At 41.5% G+C, this 27,876-nt stretch overlaps 1 protein-coding gene across 10 annotated transcripts in view; it reads left to right on the top strand.

The window, feature by feature from the left end:
- LOC130369371 (uncharacterized) overlaps positions 1-27,876 on the top strand; it is a 367,785-nt gene that overhangs the window by 283,711 nt on the left and 56,198 nt on the right. For all 10 annotated transcript variants that reach the window (XM_056574542.1, XM_056574545.1, XM_056574543.1 and 7 more), the window contains 3 exons: positions 9,811-9,881; positions 13,021-13,131; positions 23,111-23,208. In XM_056574542.1, coding sequence (XP_056430517.1) covers positions 9,811-9,881; positions 13,021-13,131; positions 23,111-23,208 — 280 coding nt within the window. The remainder of the gene's footprint in view (positions 1-9,810; positions 9,882-13,020; positions 13,132-23,110; positions 23,209-27,876) is intronic.

The raw sequence follows: 27,876 nt of genomic DNA on the forward strand, positions 1-27,876 counted from the left end.
CTATGGGGGCTTTGTAAACACACGTAGCCTTCAATTCCGGACAAATTTTCTCTTCAAAATCTCAATGGCGCTCCTTCTCTTCTGAGCATTGTAGTTTGCCCTCAGAGCACTTGACATCCACATATGGGTTATTTATATACTCAGAAGAAATTGGGTTACAAATTGTGGGGGGGCTTTTTTCCTATTTTCCCTTGTGAAAATTAAAAATGTAGTGAAATTTTTTTATTTTTTTTATTTTCCCATCCAACTTTAATGAAAATTCGTCAAACACCTGTGGGGTGTTAAGGCTCACTATTCCCCTTGTTACATTCCGTGAGGGGTGTAGTTTCCAAAATGGGGTCACATGTGGGTATTTATTTTTTTGCGTTTATGTCAGAACCGCTGTAAAATCAGCCACCCCTGTGCAAATCACCAATTTAGGCCTCAAATGTATATAGTGCGCTCTCACTTCTGAGCCTTGTTGTGCGCCCGCAGAGCATTTTACGCCCGCATATGGGGTATTTCCGTACTCAGGAGAAATTGTGTTACAAATTTTGGGGATCTTTTTTTCCTTTTACCTCTTGTGAAAATAAAAAGTAAAGGGCAACACCAGCATGTTAGTGTAAACATTTTTTTTTACACTAACAGGCTGGTGTAGACCCCAACTTTTCCTTTTCATAAGGGGTAAAAGGAGAAAAAGCCCCCCCAAAATTTGGAGTGCAATTTCTCCCGATTACGGAAATACCCCATATGTGGCCCTAAACTGTTTCCTTGAAATACGATAGGGCTCCGAAGTGAGAGAGCGACATGCGCATTTGAGGACTAAATTAGGGATGGCATAGGGGTGGACATAGGGGTATTCTACGTCAGTGATTCCCAGACAGGGTGCCTCCAGCTGTTGCAAAACTTCTAACATGCCTGGACAGTCAGTGGCTGTCCGGAAATGATGGGAGTTGTTGTTTTGCAACATCTGGAGGCACCGTTTTGGAAATACTGCTGAACAATACGTTTTTCATTTTTATTGGGGGGGGGGGACAGTGTAAGGGGTGTATATGTAGTGTTTTATACTTTACTATGTGTTAGTGTAGTGTTTTTAGGGTACATTCGCACTGGCAGAGGTTTACAGTGAGCTTACCGCTAGGAGTTTGCGCTGCGGCAAAAAATTTGCCGCAGCTCATACTTGAAGCAGGATACTTACTGTAAACCCGCCTGTGTGAATGTACCCTGTACGTAAACATGGGGGGGCAAAGCTCCAGCTGTTTCAAAAATACAACTCCCAACATGCACTGACAGACCGTGCATGCTGGGAGTTGTACTTTTGCAACAGCTGGAGGCACACTGGTTGGAAAACCTTCAGTTAGGTTCTGTTACCTAACTAAGTATTTTCCAACCAGTGTGCCTCCAGCTGTTGCAAAACTACAACTCCCAGCATGTACTGATCGTCGAAGTGCATGCTGGGAGATGTAGTTATGCAACAGCTAGAGGTACGCAACTACAACTCCCAGCATGCTGAGACAGCTGTTTGCTGTTTGGGCATGCTGGGATTTGCAGTTTTGCAACATCTGGAGGTCTACAGTTTAGAGACCACTGCACAGTGATTTCCAAATTGTGGACCTCCAGATGTTGCAAAACTACAAATGCCAGCATGCCCAGACAGCAAACTGCTATGTGGGCATGCTGGGAGTTGTAGTTTTGCAAGATCTAGAGGGCCACAGTTCACAGCACAGTGATCTCCAAACTGTGACCCTCCAGCTGTTGCAAAACTACAAATCCCAGCATGACAGCTGTCTGGGCATGCTGGGAGTTGTAGTTTTGCAACATCTAGAGGGCAACAGTGTAGAGACCACTGTATAATGGTCTCAAACTGTAGTCCCCTAGATGTTGCTAAGCAACTTACCGGTTTCCGTCGAATCCAGGGAGCCGTCCTCTTCTGCCGCACGACATGCCACCCGCGCCGATCTCCGACACCGATCGTCGCCCGCAGCCACGCCCGCAAGGTAAGTGGATCTTCGGCGCCGGCCCCCTTCGTTCCCCGTCCTGCCCCGCCTATTGTGGGTGGGCAGAATGGGGAAAACTAAAGTTAACCCCCCCCCCACCCCCGATCTGCCATTGGTGGTCGCATCTAGACCACCAATAGCAGGGATAGGAAGGAGGGGTGTCTTGGACACCAGCGATCCCCCTTATTTTCTGGGTCACCATAGACCCGTAATGACCCGGAATCGCGCAAATCGCAAGTGTGAATTCACTTGCGATTTGCGCCGATCGCCGACATGGGGGGGTATGATGACCCCCCTGGGCATTTGAGCGGGGTGCCTGCTGATAGATATCAGCAGTAACCCTGGTCCGGTACAGGTACGCCCTTGGTCCTTAACAGGTTAAAGGGGTACTCCGAAAGAAAACTTTTTTTTTTTTTTTTATGAACTGGTGCCAGAAAGTTAAACAGATTTGTAAATTACTTCTATTAAAAAATCTTAATCCTTTCAGTACTTTTTAGCAGCTATATGCTACAAAAATCTTTATTTTTTTGAATTTCTTTTTTGTGTTGTCCACAGTGCTCTCTGCTGGCACCTGATGCCCGTATTAGGAATTGTCCAGAGCACCAGCTCATTTAAAAAAAAAAAAAAGTTTTCCACTGGAATACCCCTTTAAACCATCGCTATTATTTAAATAAACTTTTGACATGCCGCATAGACATGTTAAAAGTTTATATTGGTCGGGGTATTAGTGCTGATACCCTCTCTGATTGTTACATATAGCCGGGTGAAGCTTGCTGTGCAATCTGATTGTAGAAGATGGGCTTCATTTTAAGTCTATGGAGCTTGTCACCTGCAGTCAGTCAGACTGAGTGGCCTGCTGGGGAGTGAAGCACTCTGACTATCAATTCACCTGGTTATATCTGACGATTGGATGGGGTCTCAGAAGTGAGACCTCAACTAATCCAAACCTTTGATGTGTTTGTGGGACGAGGCAAAAGTTTATATTAATGCCAATAACGTTTAATCTTCTGTAGGATTTACTTCTATCTTCAGTTACAAAAAACCCACAATTAAAAACAAAATCGCATCAAAACCTACATGTAAACAAGGCTTACAGTGGGGCAAAAACGTATTTAGTCAGCCACCAATTGTGCTCCAACTTAAAAAGATGAGAGGCCTGTCATTTTCATCATATGTATCCCTCAACTATGAGAGACAAAATTAGGGAAAAAATCCATAAAATCACATTGTCTGATTTTTTAAGAATTTATTTGCAAATTATGGTGGAAAATACGTATTTGGTCACCTACAAACAAGCAAGATTTTTGGCTCTCACAGACCTGTAACTTCTTCTTTAAGAGTCTCCTCTGTCCTCCACTCCTTACCTGTATTAATGGCACCTGTTTGAACTTATCAGTATAAAAGACACCTGTCCACAGCCTCAGACAGTCACACTCTAAACTCCACTATGGCCAAGACCAAAGAGCTGTCGAAGGACACAAGAAACAAAATTGTAGACCTGCAACAGGCTGGGAAGACTAAATCTGCAATAGGCAAGCAGCTTGGTGGGAAGAAATCAACTGTGGGAGCAATTATTAGAAAATGGAACACATATAAGACCACTGATAATCTCCCTCGATTTGGTGCTCTACGCAAGATCTCACCCAGTGGAGTCAAAATGATCACAAGAACGGTGAGCAAAAATCCCAGAACCACATGGGGGGACCTAGTGAATGACCTTCAGAAAGCTGGGACCAAATTAACAAGGGCTACCATCAGTAACAAACTATGCCCCCATGGACTCAAATCATGCAGTGCCAGACGTGTCCACCTGCTTAAGCCAGTACATGTCCGGGCCCGTCTGAAGTTTGCTAGAGAGCATTTGGATGATCCAGAAGAGGATTGGGAGAATGTCATATGGTCAGATAAAACCAAAGTAGAACTTTTTGGTAAAAACTCAACTTTGTAGGAGAAAGAATGGTTAGTTGCATCCAAAAAATGCCATACCTACTGTGAAGCATGGAGGTGGAAACATCATGCTTTGTGGCTGTTTTTTCTGCTAAGGGACCAGGAAGACTGATCCGTGTAAAGGAAAGAATAAATGGGACCACGTATCATGAGATTTTGAGTGAATACCTCCTTCCATCAGCATTGAAGGGCAATGAAGATGAAACGTGTCTGGGTCTTTCAGCATGACAATGATCCCAAACACACCGCCTGGGCAACAAAGGAGTGGCATAGTAAGAAGCATTTCAAGGTCCTGGAGTGGCCTAGCCAGTCTCCAGATCTCAACTACATAGAAAACCTTCGGAGGGAACTGAAAGTCTGTGTTGCCCAGCGACAGCCCCAAAACATCACTGCTCTAGAGGAGATCTGCATGGAGGAATGGGCCAAAATACCAGCAACAGTGTCTGAAAACCTTGTGAAGACTTACAGAAAACGTTTGACTTCTGTCATTGCCAACAAAGGGTATATAACAAAGTATTGAGATGAACTTTTGTTATTGATCAAATACTTATTTTCCACCATAATTTGCAAATAAATTCTTTAAAAATCAGACAATGTGAGTTTATGGATTTTTTTTCTCATTATGTCTCTCATAGTTGAGGTATACCTATGATGAAAATTACAGGCCCCTCTCATCTTTTTAAGTGGGAGAACTTGCACAATTGGTGGCTGACTAAATACTTTTTGCCCCACTTCATATAAAACCTTTTAGGTCACCGCACATCCATTACTGTCCTATTTTTTTTATTCTTCGGACAACACTTCTTTGAACGTTTCATCAGGATCGGATTTTACACCGCCTTTTCAGGCTTAGCATTTTGCTCATATACATTACACTGTTTTCCTTTTTTATTTATTTTTTTAAACATAATTTTTAACTTTTTTTTTCTTTTCTTTTTTTTTTTTACTTTATTGTAGTTTATAAAAAAGCTTTGTGGTCACCTATCTTTTGTGCTGTATTCTTCCAGTATTTCTATGTCTAATATGAACTCAGCACCTGCAAGCTGCTTGCTCATGTTACCCTGCATACATTTTGACATCTAAAACAATCTTACCAAGTTTCTGAGGCACCTGCTTCTTAGCAGCTAATTTACTTGGCACCCAGAGGTATTTTCTTCACGTTAAGTATTTGTATTTTGGCGTTCACAGCTACCGACTAACCCGTGGCTGTGATGAAGCTTAAGAAACATGAGTATCAATGTTAGAGAGCTGGCAAATGATAAACTTCAGATTTTGGCAAAGGCTGTGATTCATGCTTTAGATCATATGCATTAGATGGAGCATTTCAAGTAACCTGTATTTAGTCATCCTGCCAGGGATATAATCATTTAAAAGGATTACGAGAAATTCTGAGAATAGTGGAGAACTTGTAGATTCACAAAGCTCACAAAATTGAAGATTTGATTGGTTTTGTTGTTGTCCAAAAAAGTTAAATCTCCCCTTAATTATTATTATAATTTTTTTATGGGGCGGGGGGTGCAGAAATCTTTATATATTTTAGTTTTTTCTACCAAAAAAATCACCCTCTTTAGCCCAGCACTACTATCATCCACCCACAAGAACGCTAGAGGAATAGAGAAGTGGTTAGATGTTGGAGAACATTTGGTGCATAGAGCCTGGGACACTGAACTGGAAAGGACTGCCCAGATGGCACTAGAATTGTAGCATGAGCAGGATGACTAGCTTTCCTCAGGCTTGTAGTGTTGTCATGCAAGTAGAGTGACCATCCAAAGAGGTATATTTTAACCAGATTTAAAGACTCCCTTTAAAGCGTCTCTATAATTTAAAAAATATAAAATAAATTGTCATGGTCTGGATGTTCAGACTCCTACCGATCACTAGAACACATTGGGAGACATGTCTTTATGACATGTTGAAAGTTTTTCGAAATTATAATAAGGCTAGGTCCGCATTAAGAAATTTTCTGAGTGTGCCCAACATGGACTAAGTCAGTCGGTGCTAGGAAATTGTCTTCTGCACGGATTCCTTCTAAAGAATAACTAAGGGCTGGTTCATATCACGTTTTCCGCAATCACATACGGCAGGGGAGAGCTAAAAACTAGCGCTCCCGTATTGAGCTGTATGCGGTCCCGTATGTAATTCATTTCAATGAGCCGGCCGGAGTGAAACGTTCGGTCCGGTCAGCCCATTTTTCCACCGTATGCACTTTTACAACCGTACCTAAAACCGTGGTTGACCACAGTTTTAGGAACGGTTGTAAAAGTGCATACGGGGGGAAAATCCTGTATTGCGGAAAACTTGATGTGAACCAGCCCTGAGATTGTTCTTGTGGTAGTGGAATTCCATTGACCTCAGTGGGATATCACCACAATTTCTGAGCGGAGTTTCAAATTTGGAATTCCGCTCGGAAATTCTGTAGTGTGAACCTAGCCTAACACTTTAAATAGGTGTCTGTTGAACTGCTGTTCACTTTTTCTCATTGAGGAACTGGAAGAGCTTTTAATGCATATTATGTTTTCATCAAATATTATATTGCTTTATATGATGTATACATTAAAGGGGTAGGTATTCCTGGAATTTTTTTTATTTGACAGGGCTGTAAAGTTAGTGTAGTTCATAATATAGTGTCTGTACCTGTGTTTGACTGTTTTCTCACAAGATTTTCACCCCAATATTTATTTTTAACAGCATACAAACTGACTGTTGACTCAGATTTTTCCCAGGTTGCAATGTGTCCGAGACCTGATTCACTAGTCAGCTGAGGACAGGGAGCCTGTCTGCTTCAATGGGTGGAACGATTGCTTGGTGGGAGAGAGATCAGTGTGCAACTAATGCAGCAGTTGTAGGAACCCTGATTGAAAACCACAGGTCTTTTGAATGGATGCAGCTCATTTATTTTTCGATGGGTGGGGTGGCTGATGTGTGGGAGGGAGGAAAATGGAATTATGGGATTTTTAGGCAAAGAAGAAAACTCAAACAGGAAATACCAGTTCACAAAAAGCTAGCCACAGTGTTATGGTAATCTCACAACATAGCCATTTAGCCCCAAGACAAGCGCAGATCCTTCCTAAGCATGTCCATTACTGTCTGCCAGGTACATACTAAAATCACCTTATGCTGGATAACCACTTTAAGAGTATCAAACAAGTGCCTAAAACACATACAAAATGTGGCATCATGTAAGCCAATTTTTTGGGGCAAATTAGGCCAAAATTCTGTCACATTTGCAGTAGTGTATCTGTGCCCTTGCAGCTAAACAGAGGAGATACGTGTAAGAGGGTCTTCTGGTGAATTTGTGCAAATTATATTTTATAATCCACATTGTTTTTGTGCTTTGATTTCCTTGTGAAAAATGGGAATTGCAAATGTTTGCTGTTGCTTTTTAACCCCTCCCTGACATGCTATTGTATGTCGTCAAGATGTCAGGAAGGGAGCAAGCTCAGGAGTTAAACTTGCACCGTACATGGTGGGTACCAGCTGTATACTACACCTGGTATCCTCTTTGACAGTGGGCACTATTGGAGATAGGTCAAATCCAGGACATATAAATTCATAGCTTCCTTAGCATCTAAGCCATTAAAGTAGTAGTCCAGTCCTGAAAAAATATGTCACCATATTCTGAAATGTATAATATTTTTACATCTATGAAGTGTTTACATCTATGAGTACAGTGTTTAGTTTTGTTTATGGGAAGGTGAAGTGACCTACAAACAGCATTTCTGAGGTTGGGGTTTTATTTGAGCTGTTCAGTGTGCAGTGTAAATGATATTTTAAGGCTTGTTCACACAACAAAATTAAAGGTTTACTCCCAAAGGATAGGGGATAAGATGTCAGATCGCCGCGGTGCTGCTGCTGGGGAGCCCCGGGATCCACGCTGCGGCACTGCGCTATCATTACAGCACAGAGCGAGTTCGCTCTGCACGTAATGACGCGCAATACAGGGGCCGGAGCATCGTTACGTCATGGCTCCGCCCCTCGTGATGTCACAATCCGCTCCTTTCAATACAAGTCTATGGGAGGCGGCGCGGTGGTCGTCACGCCCCCTGCCATAGACTTGCATTAAGGGGACGGGCTGTGATGTCACGAGGGGCGGAGCCATGACATCACGCCGCTCCGGCCCCTGTGTCGCCCGTCATTACGCACAGAGCGATCTCGCTCTGCACAGTAATGATAGCAGGGTGCTGCAGCAGCGATCCCTGGACTCCCCAGCAGCGGCACCGCGGCGATCTGACATCTTATCCCCTATCCTTTGGATAGGGGATAAGATGTCTAGGGGCGGAGTACCCCTTTAAGCTAAAATTTCAGCCCCAAAACCTGTGTGTGAAATCAGTTGTTGCTCCAGATTTACAATGGAAAAAGCATTGATTCTATACTGAAACAAGCAGATAAGGGACATGGTTGTCTTATTTTCAGCGCTGAAATATCACTGTGTGGTCAGTGAAAGCTTTTCCTATTGAACTCAGTGGTAGATGGATTTCATGCACAAAAGACATTTATATGGACATGGAAATAAGTATATTTTATCAGTCTAAATCAGAACAGATTTTTAGTGTGAACAAGTCTTAATAGTTTGATGTTGGACATTTAACCCTTTAAATGCAGCAATGAATAGTGATCATGGCATTTAAAAGTACAAATGACTGCTGCCAGGGGTTTCAAGTGATTGATGGCTTTCCCCAGCAATGCAATCATGAGGTGCCAATCAGTTATTATGGAGAGCAGAGGCCTTCTGAAAGCTTCCATGCCAGCCATTTAAAGGGGTAATCTGCTGCTCAGCGTTTGGAACAAACTGTACCGAACGCGGGAGCCGTCACCGGCTCCGGCGTTCGGAACAGTTTGTTCCAAACGCTGAGCAGCGGAGTACCCCTTTTAGCTCTGCTTACACAGCCTGCCTCAGACAGAATGCCAATTTAACTGATCAATGCAATGCAATTACATAGTATTGATCAGTATTAGCAAACTAATGATTGCTTATAATAGTCACTATGCTTCAAAAAATGTAAACAAAAAAGGAAATAAACATATTTGGTATCACCACATGTTGAATAGACTGATTAAAATATAAAATTCATGATCCTGCGCAGTGAATGGTGTAAACAGAAAAAAAAAAAATTAAAAATTGCTAATTTTTGGTTACATTATATATCAGAATTTTTTTTTTACAAAAAGTGATAAAACAAAGTCCCATCTAAACAAAAATGGAACCAATAAAAACTATAGATCACAATGCAAAGAGTTAGTGCACTGTGCAAGTTATGAAACCCCCCAAGTGTTGCACAATTGTTTTTTTTTTATTTCACCCCACAAATATACATTTTTGTTTTTACTGTAGATTCTATGATAAAAATGAGTGATGTCATTACAAATCGCAATTGATCCCGCATAAAACAAGTCCTGTAAATGGAATATTAAGGCAAATAGGAATAAAATGTAAGCGCAAAAATGAAAATTGGCTGCGTCATGAAGGGGTTAACTACTGACCAGCTTCCTTGTTCTTACTAAAAAGTAATAAAGAATTGTCACCCAAACGCTTATATGTAATAGAATCTACTCTAACAGTTTACATTTTATATAACATTAACACAGTAGGCAGGGAAGAAGAAAATTAATCAGTTTTCCTGCATCTCAGAAGGCTTTTTATGAGTCTTACATGCTAAGCATCTTTTTAGCTGAATTGACTTGGTGCCCTCCGCCAGGTGAAAAGGTTTCCTTACCAACCTTAATAAAAACGATGCCCAAAAGGGGCAGTAATTCCCTATTGCAGTCTGAATTGCTGTCCTCATAATGAACTCTGTAATGCAAAAGGATGTCTTTATGTAAAACAAAATACAAGTGAAAAAAGGCTTCCTTCATTGATTATTGCATCGTTTTTGTCCTCTTTTTTTAGTCGACTTTTTGGCAAAATACTGCATCTTCAGCCAGGAGAAGTTGGCTGAGTATAAAAGGGCTTTTGAAGCGGTAAGTGTAAATTCAGTCTCCTTTTCTTTCCCTTTTCTCTCCCCTCCCCCTTCACTCCTCCTATGTCTGTAGACAGTTAAGCAGAAATAATAAGCACTGCTGCTTGTGGTACACGTCCCATGAATTACCCGAACATCAAATGTAACTTTAGAATGGAGGCACACTTTATTCTTTTTGTACAACTGTTCCCCAATCCATTCTTTATTTACATGTCGTGAGCCTGAGCGATGCACATCCATTTAGAACACACACACAAAAAAGAAGAGGCCATTAAACAAATTAAAAGGAGTGGGGACGACTAATACAGTACTCTCGGAATCTGCAATTTCATTAGTCTGACTTTAATACACAATAGCTGGGCTGCAAAAGAAGGGTAGGTTTAACCGCTCCGTAAATACCATCTACAATTAAATTATGGTAATAAATTTACTATACTTTGGTATAAAGTACTAAGGTGTATTCACAAACAGCTGACTGTTTGCAGAAATTTCTGGGACTTAATGCAGAAACAACTCAAGTCAGATGACCGACTTGAATTAAATTTGATGTGCATCTTTGCCATGCCCATTCAGATGAAAAGGACTGTTGAAAAAAAAAAGTCTGCAACCAGTCCGCTGCATGTGACTATACCTTTATTATCTATCTATCCATCTATCTATAGATAACTTTATTGTTATGGCCTGCAGGCAGTACAATAGCACTCAGTAACTAGCCCCCCCCCCCCCCCCCCAAAAAAAAAAAAAAAAAATCCCAGTCATGGCACTGATAGAAAAGTAGCATGCCTGTCTAACTTAGAGTGGGGAACGTGTGGTCTGCAGCCATATAAGGCCCGCAGAATCATTTGTTCCAGGGCCGGGCAAAATAATTTCAATAGTACTATTTTATTTGTGAGATCTCGCTCATTGTGACTAGGAATGCAATGTATTCTTGGAAAAGCCGCAGTGCCACAAGTAACCCGGTAACATCAGGCAGGACTGTCTAAAGCTAACTATTTAGAATTACACAGATGTAGCCCGTCCCAACTTTAAAGGTGGTGTGAGTTACTTCTGTATAATAATACCACATATCACATGAAATGCTTTACACTATTAATGTAGAATGCTTTGCAAGGAGTAGTTGCCATGATACCTTACACTATTAGTGTAGTGTACAGTGGAAACTACAGCAGGAACCATATGCTAGGAATGCTTAATGCCTCCACAGCTTACTATCAGGGCCAGGCACTTCCCTCACTATACAAGGCCAATGCTGCTGTACACAGGGTTGGTTGCTGCCAATTGCCATGGGATTTCCTAGGCAGAAAGTAGTTTTTTCCTCCTGCTTCTGTCCTTTCCCAGCCTGGTGGTGCCAGGCTGATACTGCTTGGTTTGTACCTGGCTGGTTTGAGAAATAAGGGAAATGGGTCCAAATTCATTTGTTTTCTTATTTTTTTATCAAAAATATGTAGGGTTCTCATAAATTTCCAAACCCAGCTAGATACAAACCAAACAGTAGCAGCCAGGGTTGAAAGGGCCATTTATTTTGGCCCTCCCAGCCTAAAAATGCTGTCTGAGTATCATTTTTAATGGTTTTGGCCTGCCATTACCAGGCTCTTCATAATATTCCCACTGCCTGAGGGTATTGGGGTAAGAAGGAGGGGCTAGTATTAAAGGGGTATTCCAGGAAAAAAACTTTTTTTATATATATCAACTGGCTCCAGAAAGTTAAACATATTTGTAAATTACTTCTATTAAAAAATCTTAATCCTTTCAGTACTTATGAGCTTCTGAAGTTAAGGTTGTTCTTTTCTGTCTAAATCCTCTCTGATGACACCTGTCTTGGGAAACGCCCAGTTTAGAAGCAAATCCCCATAGCAAACCTCTTCTAAACTGGGCGTTTCCCGAGACACGTGTCATCAGAGAGGATTTAGACAGAAAAGAACAACCTTAAATTCAGAAGCTCATAAGTACTGAAAGGATTAATATTTTTTAATAGAAGTAATTTACATATCTGGAGCCAGTTGATACCGTATATATAAAAACGTTTTTTCCTGGAATACCCCTTTAACCGTTTTACGGACTAAAGCTAATCCCTGACTTAGTAATGGATGCTGTCTATCAAACTACTTCCACTACTAAAATACACAAGTCAGAAAAAAAAACACACACAAATATCCAAATGGCTTTTCAGCCTTTTCAGCTCAATTGTGCCAGTACACGGACCCCAATGGCACCTCCGCAACAGTAGACAGACCCAGGTTCCCAAACCGCTGCTCTAATTTTTTGGCTTACAGAGATAAGCCCTATAGGCCAATAAGTTAGAGAAGGGGGGGGGGTGTTTGTGGGGTGGAATTGGTCAGGTGAACAGTTAATCAATGAAAGGGATGCACTATCTTGCTTACATTGTGCCAGATGCAAACCAAAATCTCCTCCAGCCCCATCTCACCAATGAACCACAACCAAAAATCCTTCTGAAGCACTAGAGCCCAGATGTTCCTAAACAAAAACACTACTTTGCTGCAATTTCATCAAAATATGGCTCTTACCTATACTGCTACACTTAAATCATTTATACATTTATTGCACTTATTTTTTTGTTTTCCCTATTTGAGCAGCTACTTACTCATGGATTGATTAGATTTCTGTTTGTTACAGTAGACTGCACAGAGCTAGGTGCACTATAGGTGCCTATGAGATACTGCACCTGTACTGATTGAAAACCACATCTTTTTTTGAAAGGGGAGATAAGGTTACAAAAAGGAACAACAAGGATTACGGTGCACTTTACTCTGCATCAGAATAACTGCCTAAGTTCAGACTTGTGTTTTATTAGAAATAATACATAGCTTTTCATGCAGAACATATAATTTTTTTTCAATGATATCATCAGTAAAATAATGTCATGAATGAATCCACTAGACCACTTTAGTTAATTATTTGTTTCCCATACCTGAAAGGACCAAACATTTGGTCTCTCATGAACTTCTTGTCTTACAATGTATGTAATTTTTAACTGGTAACATTCAATGGAGCAAGTTTACCTAAAATTGGTGCATCTTTTTTCCTGTATATTTTTACATGATGTTGAATCAATTTCTTTGGCTATTATTTACACCCAGTAATAATTTAAGTATTTACATATGGTCATCCTTTTATTCAAGGTGGATACTGATGAGGACGGATACTTGGATTGTCTACAAGTCCTTATGGCTTTAAAGGAAATAGTGCCAGGAAATTCCCTAAGTGACGCTGAAGAGTTCTATGTGTACCGGGTAAGATTAAAAAATAAATAAATACATAAATAAAATTAAAAAAGGGAGAAAGGAAGCCAGTAACAAAGGGAGGATGAGTGAAAAAATGTAGGGATTAGTTGGAGGGAAAGAGAGAAGAAATTGGTGAAGGAATGAAGGGGAAAAAAAAATGAAAATAGGAAAAGGAAGGAAGGTAAACAAATGAAGGAAGTAGGAAGTTCAGATGTAAGGAAAGATGTAAAGGCCAGAAAGAAAGAAAAAAATAAGGGAGTTAAAGGAATAAGGTAAGAATGAAGTACTGTGGAAGAAATGCCCAGTCCTGCATTAAGAAAAAGTGTCTGCCGAATGCCAAAAAACTGATGACAACTGATGCACTTTGGTCATCACTTCTGGCATCAGTTGCAGTGAGTTTTGGTTCACTGAGCTGGACACCGGATATATGTGAACTATGAGAAGGGGTGGAAAAAATGCTGCAAAATTAAGAATGATTTCAAAAGAAAATGCAAAGTAAATGAACAGAAGAGGAAAAACAATCAACATTAACACCTCTTTGTCTTCAAAACAACATCAGTCAGCTGAGTGGACAGCAGGAGGGCACTTACCTGCCTCCTCGCCATCCAATAGATGCTCTGAAGCTCTGGCCAGCCATGGCAGGCTAGAGCAGCAGAGCACTGATAACACTGATCGATGCTGAGGCAAAGCTCAACATTGAACAGTGTATGCATACAAAAGATTGCATGTTATAGCCCCCTATGGGAAAAAAAAAAAAAATTAAAATGTGTAGAAAAAATAATTAATTAAAAAAAACACAACAGAGTTAATAAAAGGGAATTTAACCCTTCCCTTACAAAAGTTTAAATCACCTCCCTTTTCCCATTTGTAAATAAACTTAATCATATGTGGTATCACCGCGTGTGTAAATGTCCAAACTATTAAAAATATAAAGTTAGTTAAACCGCACAGTCGTTCGCATACACTTAAAACAAAAGTCCAAAATTGTGCATTTTCGGTCACTTCATTTACCATAACAAATGAATAAAAAGCGATCAAAAAGTCCCATCAAAACAGAAATGGCACCGATAAAAACTGCAGGCCACGGCACAAAAAATGACCCTTACATAGTCCCATATGCGGAAAATAAAAAACTTACAGAGGTCAGACAATTTTAACCCCTTAAAAACAATGGACGTAAATGTACGTCATGGTGCCATGCTACTTAACGCACCATGACGCCGGATCGGTGCTCACGTCATGCATGGCAGGTCCCAGCTGCTATCAGCAGCCAGGGACCCCCAGTAATGGCAGACATCCGTGATCACGCCAATGTCCACCATTAACCTTGAATGAATGATCGGATCGCCCGCAGCGCTGCGGTGATACGATCATCCAGCATGGCAGCCGGAGGTCCCCCTTACCTTCCTCCGTCTGTCTCCCGGGGTCTTCTGCTTTGGTCTGAGTTCGAGCAGACCAGAGCAGAAGATCACCGATAACACTGATCAGTGCTATGCTCTATGCATAGCACTGAACAGTATTAGCAATCAAATGATTGCTATACATAGTCCCCTATGGGGACTATTAAAGTGTTAAAAAATTTTAAATAAAAAAGTTTAAAAAAAATGTGAAAAATCCCCTCCCCCAATGAAAAGCAAAACGTCCGTTTTTCCCATTTTACCCCTCAAAAACATATTTGGTATCGCTGCGTGCGTAAAAGTCTGAACTATTAAAATATATTGTTAATTATCCCGTACGGTGAACGGCGTAAATGTAATATTTGTTTGGTTGCGTCGTACATTTTATGGTAAAATAAGTGATTTAATTACAAAGTACAATTGGTGACGCAAAAAACGCCCTCATATGGGTCTGTGCATGGGAATATAAAAGAGTTATGATTTTTAGAAGGCGAGGAGAAAAAACGAAAATGCAAAAATAAATTTGGTCTGGTCCTTAAGGCCAAAATGGGCCCGGTCCTTAAGGGGTTAAACATACTAATTTTGGTGCATGTAGTTATAATTTTTTTTTAAGCCGTAAAATAAAATAAAACCTACACAAATCTGGTATCCCTGTAACCGTATGCACCTACAGAATAAAGTTAAGGTGTAATTTTTACCAAAAAGTGCACTGCGTAGAAACAGAACCCCCTAAAGTTACAAAATGGCATTTGCTTTTAAATTTCACCCCACAAAAATTGTTTTTTTGTTTCACCGTAGATTTTGCAGTGAAATGACTGATGTCATTATAAAGTACAATTGGTGAAAAAAAAGTCCTCATATGGGTCTGTAGGTGCAAAATTGAAAGTGTTATGAATTTTAGAAGTTCCTGACATGTACAGAGGTGTCAACAGAGAGCACTGTGGTCAGACAGAAAAGAATTACACAACTTCCTCTGGAGTAGATAGCAGCTGATAAGTACTGGAAGGATAAAGATTTTTAAATAGAAGTGATTTACAAATCTGTATGCATTTCTGGTACCAGTTGATTAGAAAAGAATCGTTTTCCACCGGAGTACCCCGTTAAGGCTGCATTCACACCTCGTTTTTTTACATACGGGTGCCGGATCCGGCTGGGGGAGGGGCAAACTGGGCGCTCCCGTACCCCAGCCGGATCAGCCCGTGACTCCATTTACTTTAATGAGCCGAGGTGTGAATGCAGCCTAAACCTGTTGCATCATTAGCCAGGGAACTGTATGTCACATAATGCAAGCAATGATTGGATAACCTGGGATCATTCTATGCTTCCATCTGCAAGCCATGATGGGCTACCCTGCTGTCATCTAAGTGTTCCTTGTCCTTCCCCCATTCATTCAGGTGCCAAAAAGCCATGTGTTCCTCATCCTTTCTGCTAATAATATTGACAATGCCAGGCTTGCACGAGCTGAGCCTTACAAAGTTCGAAAGTTCTGCAAGTTGAATCAGTGCTAAAGTTCTGAGCAATACCAGATTTGCAAAGCTCGACTTGCTTATCTCTCCATTGCTTAACTCCATTTGCTGAAATGCAGCCCCAAAATTGCAAGGAACCTCCACTATGCTTTACTGTTGCTGCAGATACTCATTATTTTACCACTGTCCAGCCCATCGACAAGAAACCTGCCTACTGGTACTGCCAGATAGCTACTAGATTTGCATCACTTACTACAGGATTTTAAACTGCTGCTAGAAATGACATCACCAAAATCATTTTATGAAAGGAGCTTTGTGAAATGGGTTTCCATGGTTGACCAGCCACACATAAGACTAAAATCACCATACGCTATGATTATAAGTGTACTCTAGTTCTTAAATCTTCTCCCCTATCCATAGGATACAGGATAAGAATCTGATCGGGGGGAGGGTGGTCCGACCACTGGGACTATAGAATGGTTCCCCATTTCTCCTTGTGCAAGAATCTGCACACGCTCCATGCATTTTCTATGGGGGGGGGGGGGGGGGGGGGGGATGGAGATACATGAGTACAGTGCTTGTGTATCTTTGGTTCTCCCATAGATAGTGCATGGATCGATTGCTGACACACCGCTCCATTCATAGGGAGATACTGGGCCCCATACTGGAGATTGCAATGGGTCCCAAGGGTTGGGATATGAGGGGGGGATATGAGAAAGGGACATGAGGACAATGGCACAAGAGTGTCATTGTTGCTAGGTAGGAAAACTAGGCAACGCCAGGTACTTTGCTAGTAGGATTTAAATTGTAAATATGATACTGTGTATAGAAACTGAGGGTGATGCTAGTGAAAACTCACATTTGGGAAGAAAAAATGTATCATGTGTTTGTTGAGAAGCAACTAGGCACAACACAATGTTTTGTCTTCAGTATTCCATTAGGTTCTAGAAGGGGTGGTATATCAGATTTATTATAATATTATTTCCTAGCCTTACAATAAGACTGTTTATAATTTACACGTGGGTTGCATATTCATAAGTTGATAGACACTTCTGGAGCTTTCTTACATGCAGTCTTTCTATTTCTCTCCTCTTCTAAGGTACATGGTGGCAAAAAGCCAAGAGCACCCAATGTGTGTTATAATGGGCATGTAAAGCAATCCTTCTGGTATCTTAATTCTTAATTATCCTGTAATGACAAAGGCTGAATACTATTCAGACATCAAACAGATATCATATTACCATAAGTTGGTTTAATTTGAGTTTGTTAAGATATAAGCTAAACCAGTTGGGAGGTAATCACAGTACAGCATTGGACCAACTATGTGTGTTATGGGCCAGCATTCGTACTCCTATTATAAAACATCAATTCAGTAATGCCTGCTATTGTTGGTTAATTTCATTGACTCTATCAGAGCCATTTTGTCCATCTGTCAACATTATTGTATTCCATCCTGCAATCAGACTAAAAGAGAATGTATTACCTTATAGGCTTTGACCTTATCGCATACATGTCCTTTCTGTAAAATAATAATAATGAATCAGTGAAGTCCTTTATTGCTCGCTTTATTATGTGTTTGCTTTGTCTGTGGTTTCTTTTCTTATGAAATGTAAAACCACAAAGGTAACACAGCATTTTATACAGCTTGTACGTGTGCCTCCAATAAACATCCCTTTTATTCACCGATTCCATGTTTTGTTTAGGACATGAAAAAAACAAGTTAAACAAAGTTTTCAAAGAGAAGGTAGAGAAAGAGCGAGGTACCCGGGGTAGAGTACACATATCTATCTACATAGACATCACCTGAGTATAATGGAGTTTTTAAGGAACACTTTGTTGTTATGAAAGCTTGAAGAGGGGGAACCAGAATTCTGTGGGTTTGTTCTCAATACTTGAAACACAAAGGCAATTGGCTAGAAAAAAAAAGTTTTGTTTGCGAAACAAAGCTTTGTAGGTCACAACCATAGGGTTTTCCATAGAATGGATCCATTCAGAGCAAGGAATATGAAAGGCCCTATAATTAAACTTAACATAATACTCCCTATTAGTATTTTAAAAGTACCTTGAACAAAGTTGACGTGAAAGTTCCTACTAGACTTTCATGCAAGAAAACAATTGACTGTAATGAAAGCTGGGACAGAGGGGAAAGTGAGGAGGTGGGAGATTAAGGTAAGGTCTTAGGTTTTTCAGCTTATTTCTGACAGTGGTAAAAGCATACATAAAAGACTCAAGTGGTACCAACCCCTTCATTTCTGATGGAATTGAAAACATTGAGCATATTCTGTTATTAGGTGCATGTTTAAGCTTGTCATGTATCTTTTTGTAAAAGTAAAACTGCTGGTAATGTAAAGTTCTGCCCACTTATTGAGTTCAGGATAGTCAGGATCTTGATGGTGTAGTTTTTCATTCCAATTTTTTTTCACTATTAATGCTACAGTACAATATAGTTAATAAATGCATTGTATAATTTACACAAACCTGAATAGCTGCCTATGAACTACAGTACCTGGATGGGTGACTTCATGAGAACATGGGCTGCACTTTCTCAATGGCAATCTGCTCTGGCTTATAGTGGGGGTCCCCGGCCTCTAGGATTTATGCCCTAATAGGATATATGAAGAGGGATTGTTTTATGAGATTACCCCTTTACAATAGAGAAAGTTATGTGAAAACATTGCATGGACATTTTATTCTTATGAATTTTGTTAACAGAAAGTAAAAAATGTTTAATGTAGTGCAATTAGAGATAAGCTAAACGAATCTGACGAATCTGAAATTATTAGGAATTTCAGGAAAAATTTGATTCGTAACGAATGAGAATATCGCCGCGATTCTATAGCGCGAATCGCTTCATTTAACTCAAGTTAGTGTGGTCCAGGCTCCAGGGCATCTAAAATGGTGGATCCACATGTGAGGACATGGGGCAAGGAATCTTGGAAAGGCGGGAACAAGGGTAGGCGGGATGATCCTGAATCACATGCAGGATGCAGCCTATCAGCAGCCAGTCACCCCTGTGATGTCACAGCCCTATATAATCGGCAGCCATATTGCTGCCAGTCACATCAGCTTTTCACTGCAGAGAGATAGATTAGGACAGACAGCACTGTTTGTTGCACAGAAAAGCTTTTTCCAGCAGCAATTCACCACCTAGTCAAGTCAGCTTTCTGTTGGACAGAGAGCAGTTTGTTTGTCACAGAAAAGCATTTTTACTGCAGCGATCCACCTCCCAGTCACTGTCTACAGCGTTCTATTATAGAGAGGATCAGAGAGCAGTGTGTTGCACAGAAGAACAGCAGCGATTCAGCTCAAGCACAAATCCTGCCTAGAAGCACTGATAGGGAAGGGAGTGAGATTGAGAGTGCAATTGTGGCTGTAGTACACAGCGACTGTGTGCTGCAGCACTGGTGTCTACTGCTGGTGTTGTGCACAAAAACTTTTTAAGCCTACTGTAGCGCATTTTTCTGCCCTCATAAGTGCACACCACATACGTACATCTAAGTGTTGTACCATTTTGTTCCTGATAAAGTCTCAAGGGCCTAGATACTGTGAAAGGACAGCCAAAAGTACACACCTGCTGCTGTTGTAGACAAATACTGTTTTAAGCACAGTGAAGCATATCGTACTCCCTCATATACGCACTAAGTATGCCAGGCAGAGAAGTGCCAGGACGTGCACAGAGGAGTGGCAGAGGCATAAATTCATCAGAGGCAGAGGTCGCAGCAAACTAGGGGCGAGTGGCAGCAGGAGTCGCAGCGAGAGGCATGAGCTCCCGGTATCAACTACCAGTCGTGTCTCGACCAGCAACCCATCTGCCGTCATCAATTGGTTAACACGGTCATCCACTTTATCACAAGTGACATCTGATACCCCCAGTCAACAGTTAGTGGGTTCCTCAGACACAACCCTCAGTTGGCATGGCCTGGGAGCAGTCCCTGTCCTCCCGTTGCCTCTGTCCTATGCTGTTCCCTCCCCTACAGAAGTATCTTCTGCTGTGGGTTCATCTCCACTATTCAGTGAGGACGATCTAATAGAGGACAGTCAGCAGCTAATGCCCAGCCAAGAAGTGGAGGAGACATCCGCCGCTTCCTCCGCTAGGCAGACAAGTAGTGATGAGGAGAGTGACGAGGGAGGTGGTGTTGGCAGCGTTAAGGGTACTGAGGCAGACACTGTTGAGGAACCTGAGGAGGACATCAGTGACGTGCAGACACTTTTTGATGATGATGAAGCCGATCGCAATTGGGACCTGGGTGCAGAAGGGGCTTCATCTTCATCAGGAGAAGAGGGTTGCAGGTTGCCCGTGAGGAAGCAGCTGAGCCAGCATGGTGGTTTCAGGGTTGGCAGTTAGCATGGTGGCAGAAGTGGAAATTCTGGAGCCAAACGTGCCCGGGGGAGACCACCTGCTTCACGATAGCCTACCTTCCCTGAGGTAGTGGAACAGAGGTTCCTGGAGACAGCGGCAGTAGCAGTCAGTTAGTGCATACTGTTGGTAGGAAAATCAGCTTCTCGGCGGTGTGGCAGTTTTTCATCAAGCATCTGGAGGAGGTTAACATAGCAACGTGCAAGATGTATCGGCAGAAGGTGAAGCATGGCCAGGGTCCCAATGTTGGCACTACGGCCCTGCATCAACATAAAGCGGCCTGGGAGAACCATGGCTCCTATGTGGTGGTCCAGCCTGCTGCATCACCTAGTGGTACGCTGCTCCCTTTTTCAGCCAGCCAAGGCTCCACCACCTCAGCCGGAGGCAGCTGTGTGTCATACCCTCCTTCTATCTCTCCTAGATGCTCCTACTCCTCCTACTTTGAGTCAGTTATTCCGCCAGCAATCCATTGGCGAAGCCATGTCCAAGAGACAACAGTATGTGCCCACCAGGGCCGTTTGAAGGAATTCTGGGGCCCCAAGCAAAATAGACATGGAGGCCCCCCTCCCCACCTTACCTATACAGGACCATATAGAGTTATATACCCCCTCCCCCCAGTAGGCAGGTAGTATCCACAGATTAGACCCCCCAGTATACAGGTAGTACCCCGAGATTAACCCACTCCCCCCAGTAGGCAGGTAGTACCCCCAGATTAACCCCCTGCCCCCTCAGTAGGCATGTTATGTAGTACCCCCAAATTAATCCCCTCCCCCCCAGTAGGCGAGTAGTATCCCCAGATTAACCCCCTCCCCCCCAGTAAGCAGGTAGTATCCCAGGAGGGGGTTAATCTGGGGGAACTACCTGCCTACGGGGGGAGGGGGTTAATCTGGGGGTACTACCTGCCTACTGGGGGAGAGGGGTTAATCTGGGGGCCCTAAATTAACCCCCACACCCCATTAGGAAGGAAGCACCCCCATATTAACCCCCTCCCCCCAGTAGGCAGGTTGTACCCCTAGATTAGATCCCCCCCCGGCTGGTACCCCTGCTGCTGCAGTTGCCGGGAATTCAGCACAGAACCTTCCCCAGTCCCCAGATAACGCACGGTAATGATGTTCGCGCATGTCACGCTCTCGGAATACCTAGGGCAGGTGTCAGGACGTACTAACACGGCCCTTAAATTCTGGAAGCATGACATGAGTGAACGTCAATACGAGGCCGATGCGTGTAGCTGTACTGAACTTAACTTGGCGCGGAGACATCCTGAGTTCCCGGCAACTACAGGTGAGCCGGGCACAAAAGTGCAACCCCAGGATTAACTCCTCCTCCTGTGGCCGCTCTTTTGACAGAAGGGCTGTCCCTCAGAATGTCCCTACGAAACATAGGATCGGCAGGGAGATGCGCCCAAGTCCAACCTAGACCAACCTTTGAAAAATAAAACATTATCCCTTATCCACCAAACAGCTGCCACTAATCAGTAATGAAGGTAATGTTCTCCTGGTGATTGCCATGACCAAAAAGTTGCTTGTATGCAACTGCTTTGTCATGGATACTCATGCCCCTATGGGCCTTAGCCCTCTTTGACCCTGTTCTGTAACTTATCGCAGTCTACACTTTGTGGCCCATTTGCTATGATTCCTAGACGCATTTCTACTTTACAATAATACCACTCATAGTTGATTGTGGAAGATCTAGGTGGGAAGAAATTTTAGGAACTAATTTGTTACAACATGGCCTCCTACTATACTATCATGCTGGAATTCAGTGACCTTTTTAAAATGACCCATTCCTTATCAATACCAACAGGTCACTAGGCTGGAAAACTAAGGGGCCTCATAATGGCTTCATATACTCAATTTGTCCCATTTATTTTTAGGAGAGCAGAATAGGACGTACTTGCACCAGAAAATACATACAAGTTTGTATTAAGTCAGAAATAATGAGTGACTACTCACTTTGTGTTGGCCTACTGTGTGAGACCAAGAGTAACAAACTAGGTGCTGCCTACCCCACCAAACAGAGCAGGTCTCAGACACTGAATGGCAAAGGTGCAGCAGGTTCCTTAAATAAGCTTAGAGGACTCAAGCCGTATAACAACTAAAAGCTGCCATGGATCAGTTTCCCTGGCAAAAATCCCAAGGCTGCTTCCAGCAACACAACAATCCAAACACAGGAGAAATTGACATGGCAGATGTTGATCCATCATTGGCAACATTCGAAAATGTTTGTAAAGGCAGACTGCAATGGTAGGTGCTTGATTTTATACATCTGTGATAATGGGACAGATGTATAAAGCTATCCCCTCTTAGAGAAACCTTACCCCATTGGACCCAATGGGACTGAGACACCTGAATTTATTGAGTGAGATGCTTGTCCTAATAATTTTGTCTATACAGTGTCATCAGAGATGCACATAAAGTATGCCAAACCTCCACCCCATGAAACGTACAGCTTGCCCCTTCACTGAGCAATGGACATAGTAAAGCAGTGCGGGTGATTTATATGGGTAATTTATAGGGTTATAATCATATTAAAAGACTCCATCTACTGCTTACAGCTTCAGGTGCCTTGCTTACGATGCGCACATGTCATTTATTTTCATGATTGCCACTACTTAGATGATTTAATGTTAAGGCTTGTTTTGTTTACTATGCTAATGTAGCTTGTGTTTGTGACAATCACAGCTCATTATCTCTCCATCCAAGCTCAGCAGCAATCTGCTCATGTTCAGTCCTTCATCATCTCCGCTCTACCCATCTCTTCTCTTCCAGATTCTAGAGATTGTGGACTATTATGTAACAGATGGCCTAACAGACCTGCGACTCTTCGCTGTGATGGCTAGCTTGGCGCAGAAAATAGCAGCACTAGAGTAAGTATTCAAAGGCATGGACGCTCATGAATTTTAACTCATTGCTTACAAAGGAATTAAACAGGGTGCAAACTGCTTCATCACTAAAAAGTGTAATTAAAAGACTTGGATAGCTCTCCAGCGCTGAGTGTCTCTTTCCACTAAGAAAAGCTGTCTCTTAATGCAAGATTAATCAAACTAGGCTTTCATTGAACCTTCATTTATAATCCTGCTTAGTAACAAAAGAATAACTTCATTAAAGAATAAAGAAGAAGGCCAGGACAAAGATGGTGCCAGTTATTGATGCTGTTGCATGTTGTATCATACTACTGATCATAATAATACATAAATACATTTATATGGGGGAATGTATCAGTGCTTGACTCCAGAAAACTAAAAAGCCCCAAATATTTGCACAAGCCTAATTTCTGTATGCTTATTTTAGTGCTTTGTGCTAAATTTTGCAACTTATTATGACAGTTTTCTGGTGTGAAGCATTAGTAAATATTTATAGACATCATTTTGAATCTATTGTGCCATTTTTGTACAGGTCTAGAGACATAAGGGGAAATGCTGTAAATTGATAATTTTATAACATTTTATGCAATAACGGAGACTGAGAAACTTGTCAAAACTTAGCAGACATGTTATAGAATTTCCTTATCTCACCTCATGGCTGACATATTTAACACTATTATTTTCTGCCAGAGAAAGTCATATGCTATCGATAAATTTGACCTGTTTCACAACTCCTATCCCAGCCCCTTTTTGAATACATTTTTCAAAATTATTATGGAAAATGCTAAATATATCTTAAACAAATAATAAACTTAACGCATAACATTTGCTCCATTTTTAAAGTATAATTTCGACCTGAAATCTGTCGCATTTTGCTCAGTAAGTCTCCCCCATGGTGTTTTCCAGTTAACAACAATGACACTATTTAATATAGATATTGAACAGATTCCAAAACTCCTTTCTAAGGGCGCACGTTATTACCTTGGTTTGCTATTACCATGTTTGCTAAGGTTTTATAGTGTCCTATCAATTCGTAATTATCTGCAATTGATTCATTATATTAAACATTAGCTTTTATGACACTTAGACATGGCGGCACTACACATGAAAAAGGAAGGATTAAAACATTTAATCTTATCTCACGGTTTCTTTTATGTTGTCAATTTCTTCATGCCTCATCCCTTGAATTGTTCACATTGATATCACAAGGAATTTAGTTTTTTTCATTTTTAACCACATTTTAACTTTTTGTATTTATTGTTATGTATGTAGCTAGTCTAGGGCCTTATGACAAGATCAAAAATTGTTCCCGATAGTATAATTTCAGAATGCAGCTAGCCAAGAAAGGTTACGGGCATTGTATTCAAGACTTGGTCTACTTAAAAATGTATGCTAGTGTGGGATGTGAGATTCCTGGCTAGTAAAGAAAGGAGGGAATGGGGTGAAGCAAAGCTAGCCATTCCTCTTCACAAGCTGCACACAGACTGCTCAATTGAAAATACAATATAAAGTAAATGATGTGAATGTCCTTCCATCTGGAGAGATATTTCCTACTGAAAATCCAAGTTGGCTCAGTCCCAGACAATAGCTGAGGGGGTTTAAAAGTTGACAAGCCTATCCAACGCATGGGCAATGATTTGTAACCTTTCATAATAGTGAGGGAAAACAGAGTTTTCCCATTTTTAGGTAGATCCACCGTGGCTTATGCTGGCCATATATGTAAGATAGATGTTGGTCGAACATTTTACTGGAAGCTGTGTCTCCGCTATACACATGCAAACCTGGCTGATCAAAAGTTATGCCTTTGGGTGAGAGTGAGTTCTATTGTGGCTCTATTTTGGATGTAAATCCATCATAAAAATGGTTGTGTAATGATGCTTACATTTCCCATTAATCCTTTGGCTTTGCAGAGAGATTGGCATTTGATCACTGCACCTGTTCATCCAATCAGGTTGTTGATGCTAGAGTTTACCCAGGTGAACTCATTAGATTCATAATTGGGTTGAGATAAGTTCACATTATGTACAGTTTTGATGTGTTTTCTTATTTAATGTATGTTTTTTTTTAGGGAAATATTGCCATGAGGCAAACGTTTCTGCTGAGATTTTCCAGAATCACTGTAAAAATTATACATTTTTACAGTGTTTTGTACAATTGTGGTAAAACAGCACAGAAAAAGATGTAGAAAAAGAAAAGTGCAGTGTGTGAACACAGCCTCAGGATAGGTGTATATCTACTATATATCCAGATATTGTAGAGATAACCGCAGTAGTATACAGATAAAGCAGGGAGCAGTGCAATCTGTGAGCAAGCAAGAGTGATTTAATGGGTGATTATATCATCCCATAGTTGACAGGAAGTCAGCTGACCCAGGACTGACTTCCTTTTCAAACAATAAGCCATGTACCTTTCTGTGAATCATACTAGTAATTACATGACCAAATTAGAGTGCCATGTCTGGGCAGAGATAAGAAATACTTTACAGACACCCTCTGTCCATACCTTTTGGGGTGCCCAACCACGGTGTTGGTCCATACGCTTCAAAGGTGCAGGGCGTACAAAGTCAAAGTAACAAAGATCACTGAATGGATGTCAGGGAAAAGGTCAGAAAAAAAGGGCAGCAATAGAAACACAAACAGGGAATGGGCGAACAAATTTATAATCAGGGTCTTGCAAACCAAGTCGGTAACAGAGAGAGTGGAGCAGTATTAAATCTAAGTGCAATAGAGTAGTCAAAGGCAGGCAAGGGCCATACCGGGCAAGGTAAAGAACAGCAGGCTAAAGAATAGTCACGTGTTAGCAGAAGTTAGATAGACAATACAAACAGGCAGAAACAAACACTGGTAACAGAGATGTGAGCTACATTCACAGGCAAAGGCTGGAGGCTGAGCAGGGATTTAAAAATACCACCTCTGGGGTGTGAGTGCCACTACCATAGTTGATTTGACCATAGATTAAGCTCTTAAGTGGCCAAAGTGCAGCCACTGCATGAGATGCAGCCCCCTTCCTCCCCCCCCCCCCCCCACATATACACACACACACAAATAGAACGGCATCCCTGCACTTTTTTCACAGCAGGAACACCTTTCCTTTAGCAGTTGACCTGCAGGACCAACCCTGTGCCCGAATCTTTTGGCTGCTGGGCTGGACTGTGGCTGCTCTTCCTCGTCTTCCCCTGCACAGCTGGGTAGTACTGCCAGTGCACTGTGCAGGGGAAGAGGCCCACAGTTACATGGAGCAGTTTAGGAGGAAGATCACTCACCACGATTAGGTCCGTAGCTTCTGGTAAGTATGGCATCATGTTAGGGGCGTGGCCTCCTGGGCTGCACTATTATATAGTACTACAGCGTACAGGAAGCAAGTGGTAAGTGTGTGTTAAGGGGCAGTGATATTATTTACATTGGACTGTGGTTTAGAGAGGAGGTGGTGTTATTTACATGGGACTATTAGAGAGATGGGAGTAGTGTAATTTACATAAGACTGTGTGTTGAAGAGAGGGAAGTGTTATTTACACAGGACTGCATGTTTGAGAGAGAGAGAGAGAGAGAGAGAGAGAGGTGGTGGTATTTACATGGGACTGTATGTTGGAGGGGGGTGGTGTTATTTGCATTGGACTGTTTATTGGATAGATGGGAGCAGTGTTATTTACATGGGAATGCATGTTGGAGAGAGGAAAGTAGTGTAATTTTCATAAGACTGTATGTTGAAGAGAAGGGGTGGTGTTATTTACATTCAACTGTATAGTGGAGGGGTTGTGTTATTTACATTGGACTGTATGTAGGAGAGTGGAGTAGTGGTATATACATGGGACCAGGGCTCAAGTCCTGCAGGAATGCACAGGAACGGAGTTCCTGCACTTTTTTCCAGAGCAGAAACACTGTTCCCATTAGCAGGAGTCCTGCAGGACTAGCCCTTGAGTGGAAATCATGGGTGAGTTCCCACACTTTTTTCCCCAGGACTTGACCCCTGGATACAGTGCACATCAAAAACAGCACGAGTGGTCCAGAACAGTAAAAATAGTAAGTAATCTTTTAGAGACAGACCTAGAATATCATAAGTACAAAAGAAGCATTTAAAGTTGAGTTATCCAGGAAACCTTTGACAGGGATGGTCAATTTTTTCATTGTAACCAGTTTAGACTTTGCTTAGATGAACTTGCATTGAATGGTATTACCGTACATTAGTACTGTCCCACTAATCCGAAACCAACATGGCTTAGTCAACAGTTATGAAGGCTGAAACTTAGCACTAGAAGTCATGGAGTGTGATAATTCCTATAAAAATGTAACTGTATTTGGGTATTCATTCAGAAATGGTAAATAATAACAGTAAAACATGGTCAAAGAGGGAAATTGGGAAAATAAGTATAAGAGAAATAACCGGTAATATAGTATTTGTTAGTCGATATCATTCATTTGCTGACATACAAGATATGCTCGTGACATCAACACGTGCCAGACACACACTGCTTCTTATCTTATCCTGAGTTGTGTTAAAGATATTATTGCTTTAGGCGCCTTTATCAGTCCAACTTCAGGACTAGAGTACACTAGATTTATTGTTACTAGTTTGTTTGTGTGATTAAGTTTGTATATTTGTTAAAGCAATACAAAACATTGAGTAAACATTGTATGCAGTCTTATTTTTATATAAAAAATTGTGAGAAATATC

The sequence above is a fragment of the Hyla sarda genome, chromosome 4 (genome assembly GCF_029499605.1).
Source record: "Hyla sarda isolate aHylSar1 chromosome 4, aHylSar1.hap1, whole genome shotgun sequence".
NCBI classification, from domain to species: domain Eukaryota; kingdom Metazoa; phylum Chordata; class Amphibia; order Anura; family Hylidae; genus Hyla; species Hyla sarda.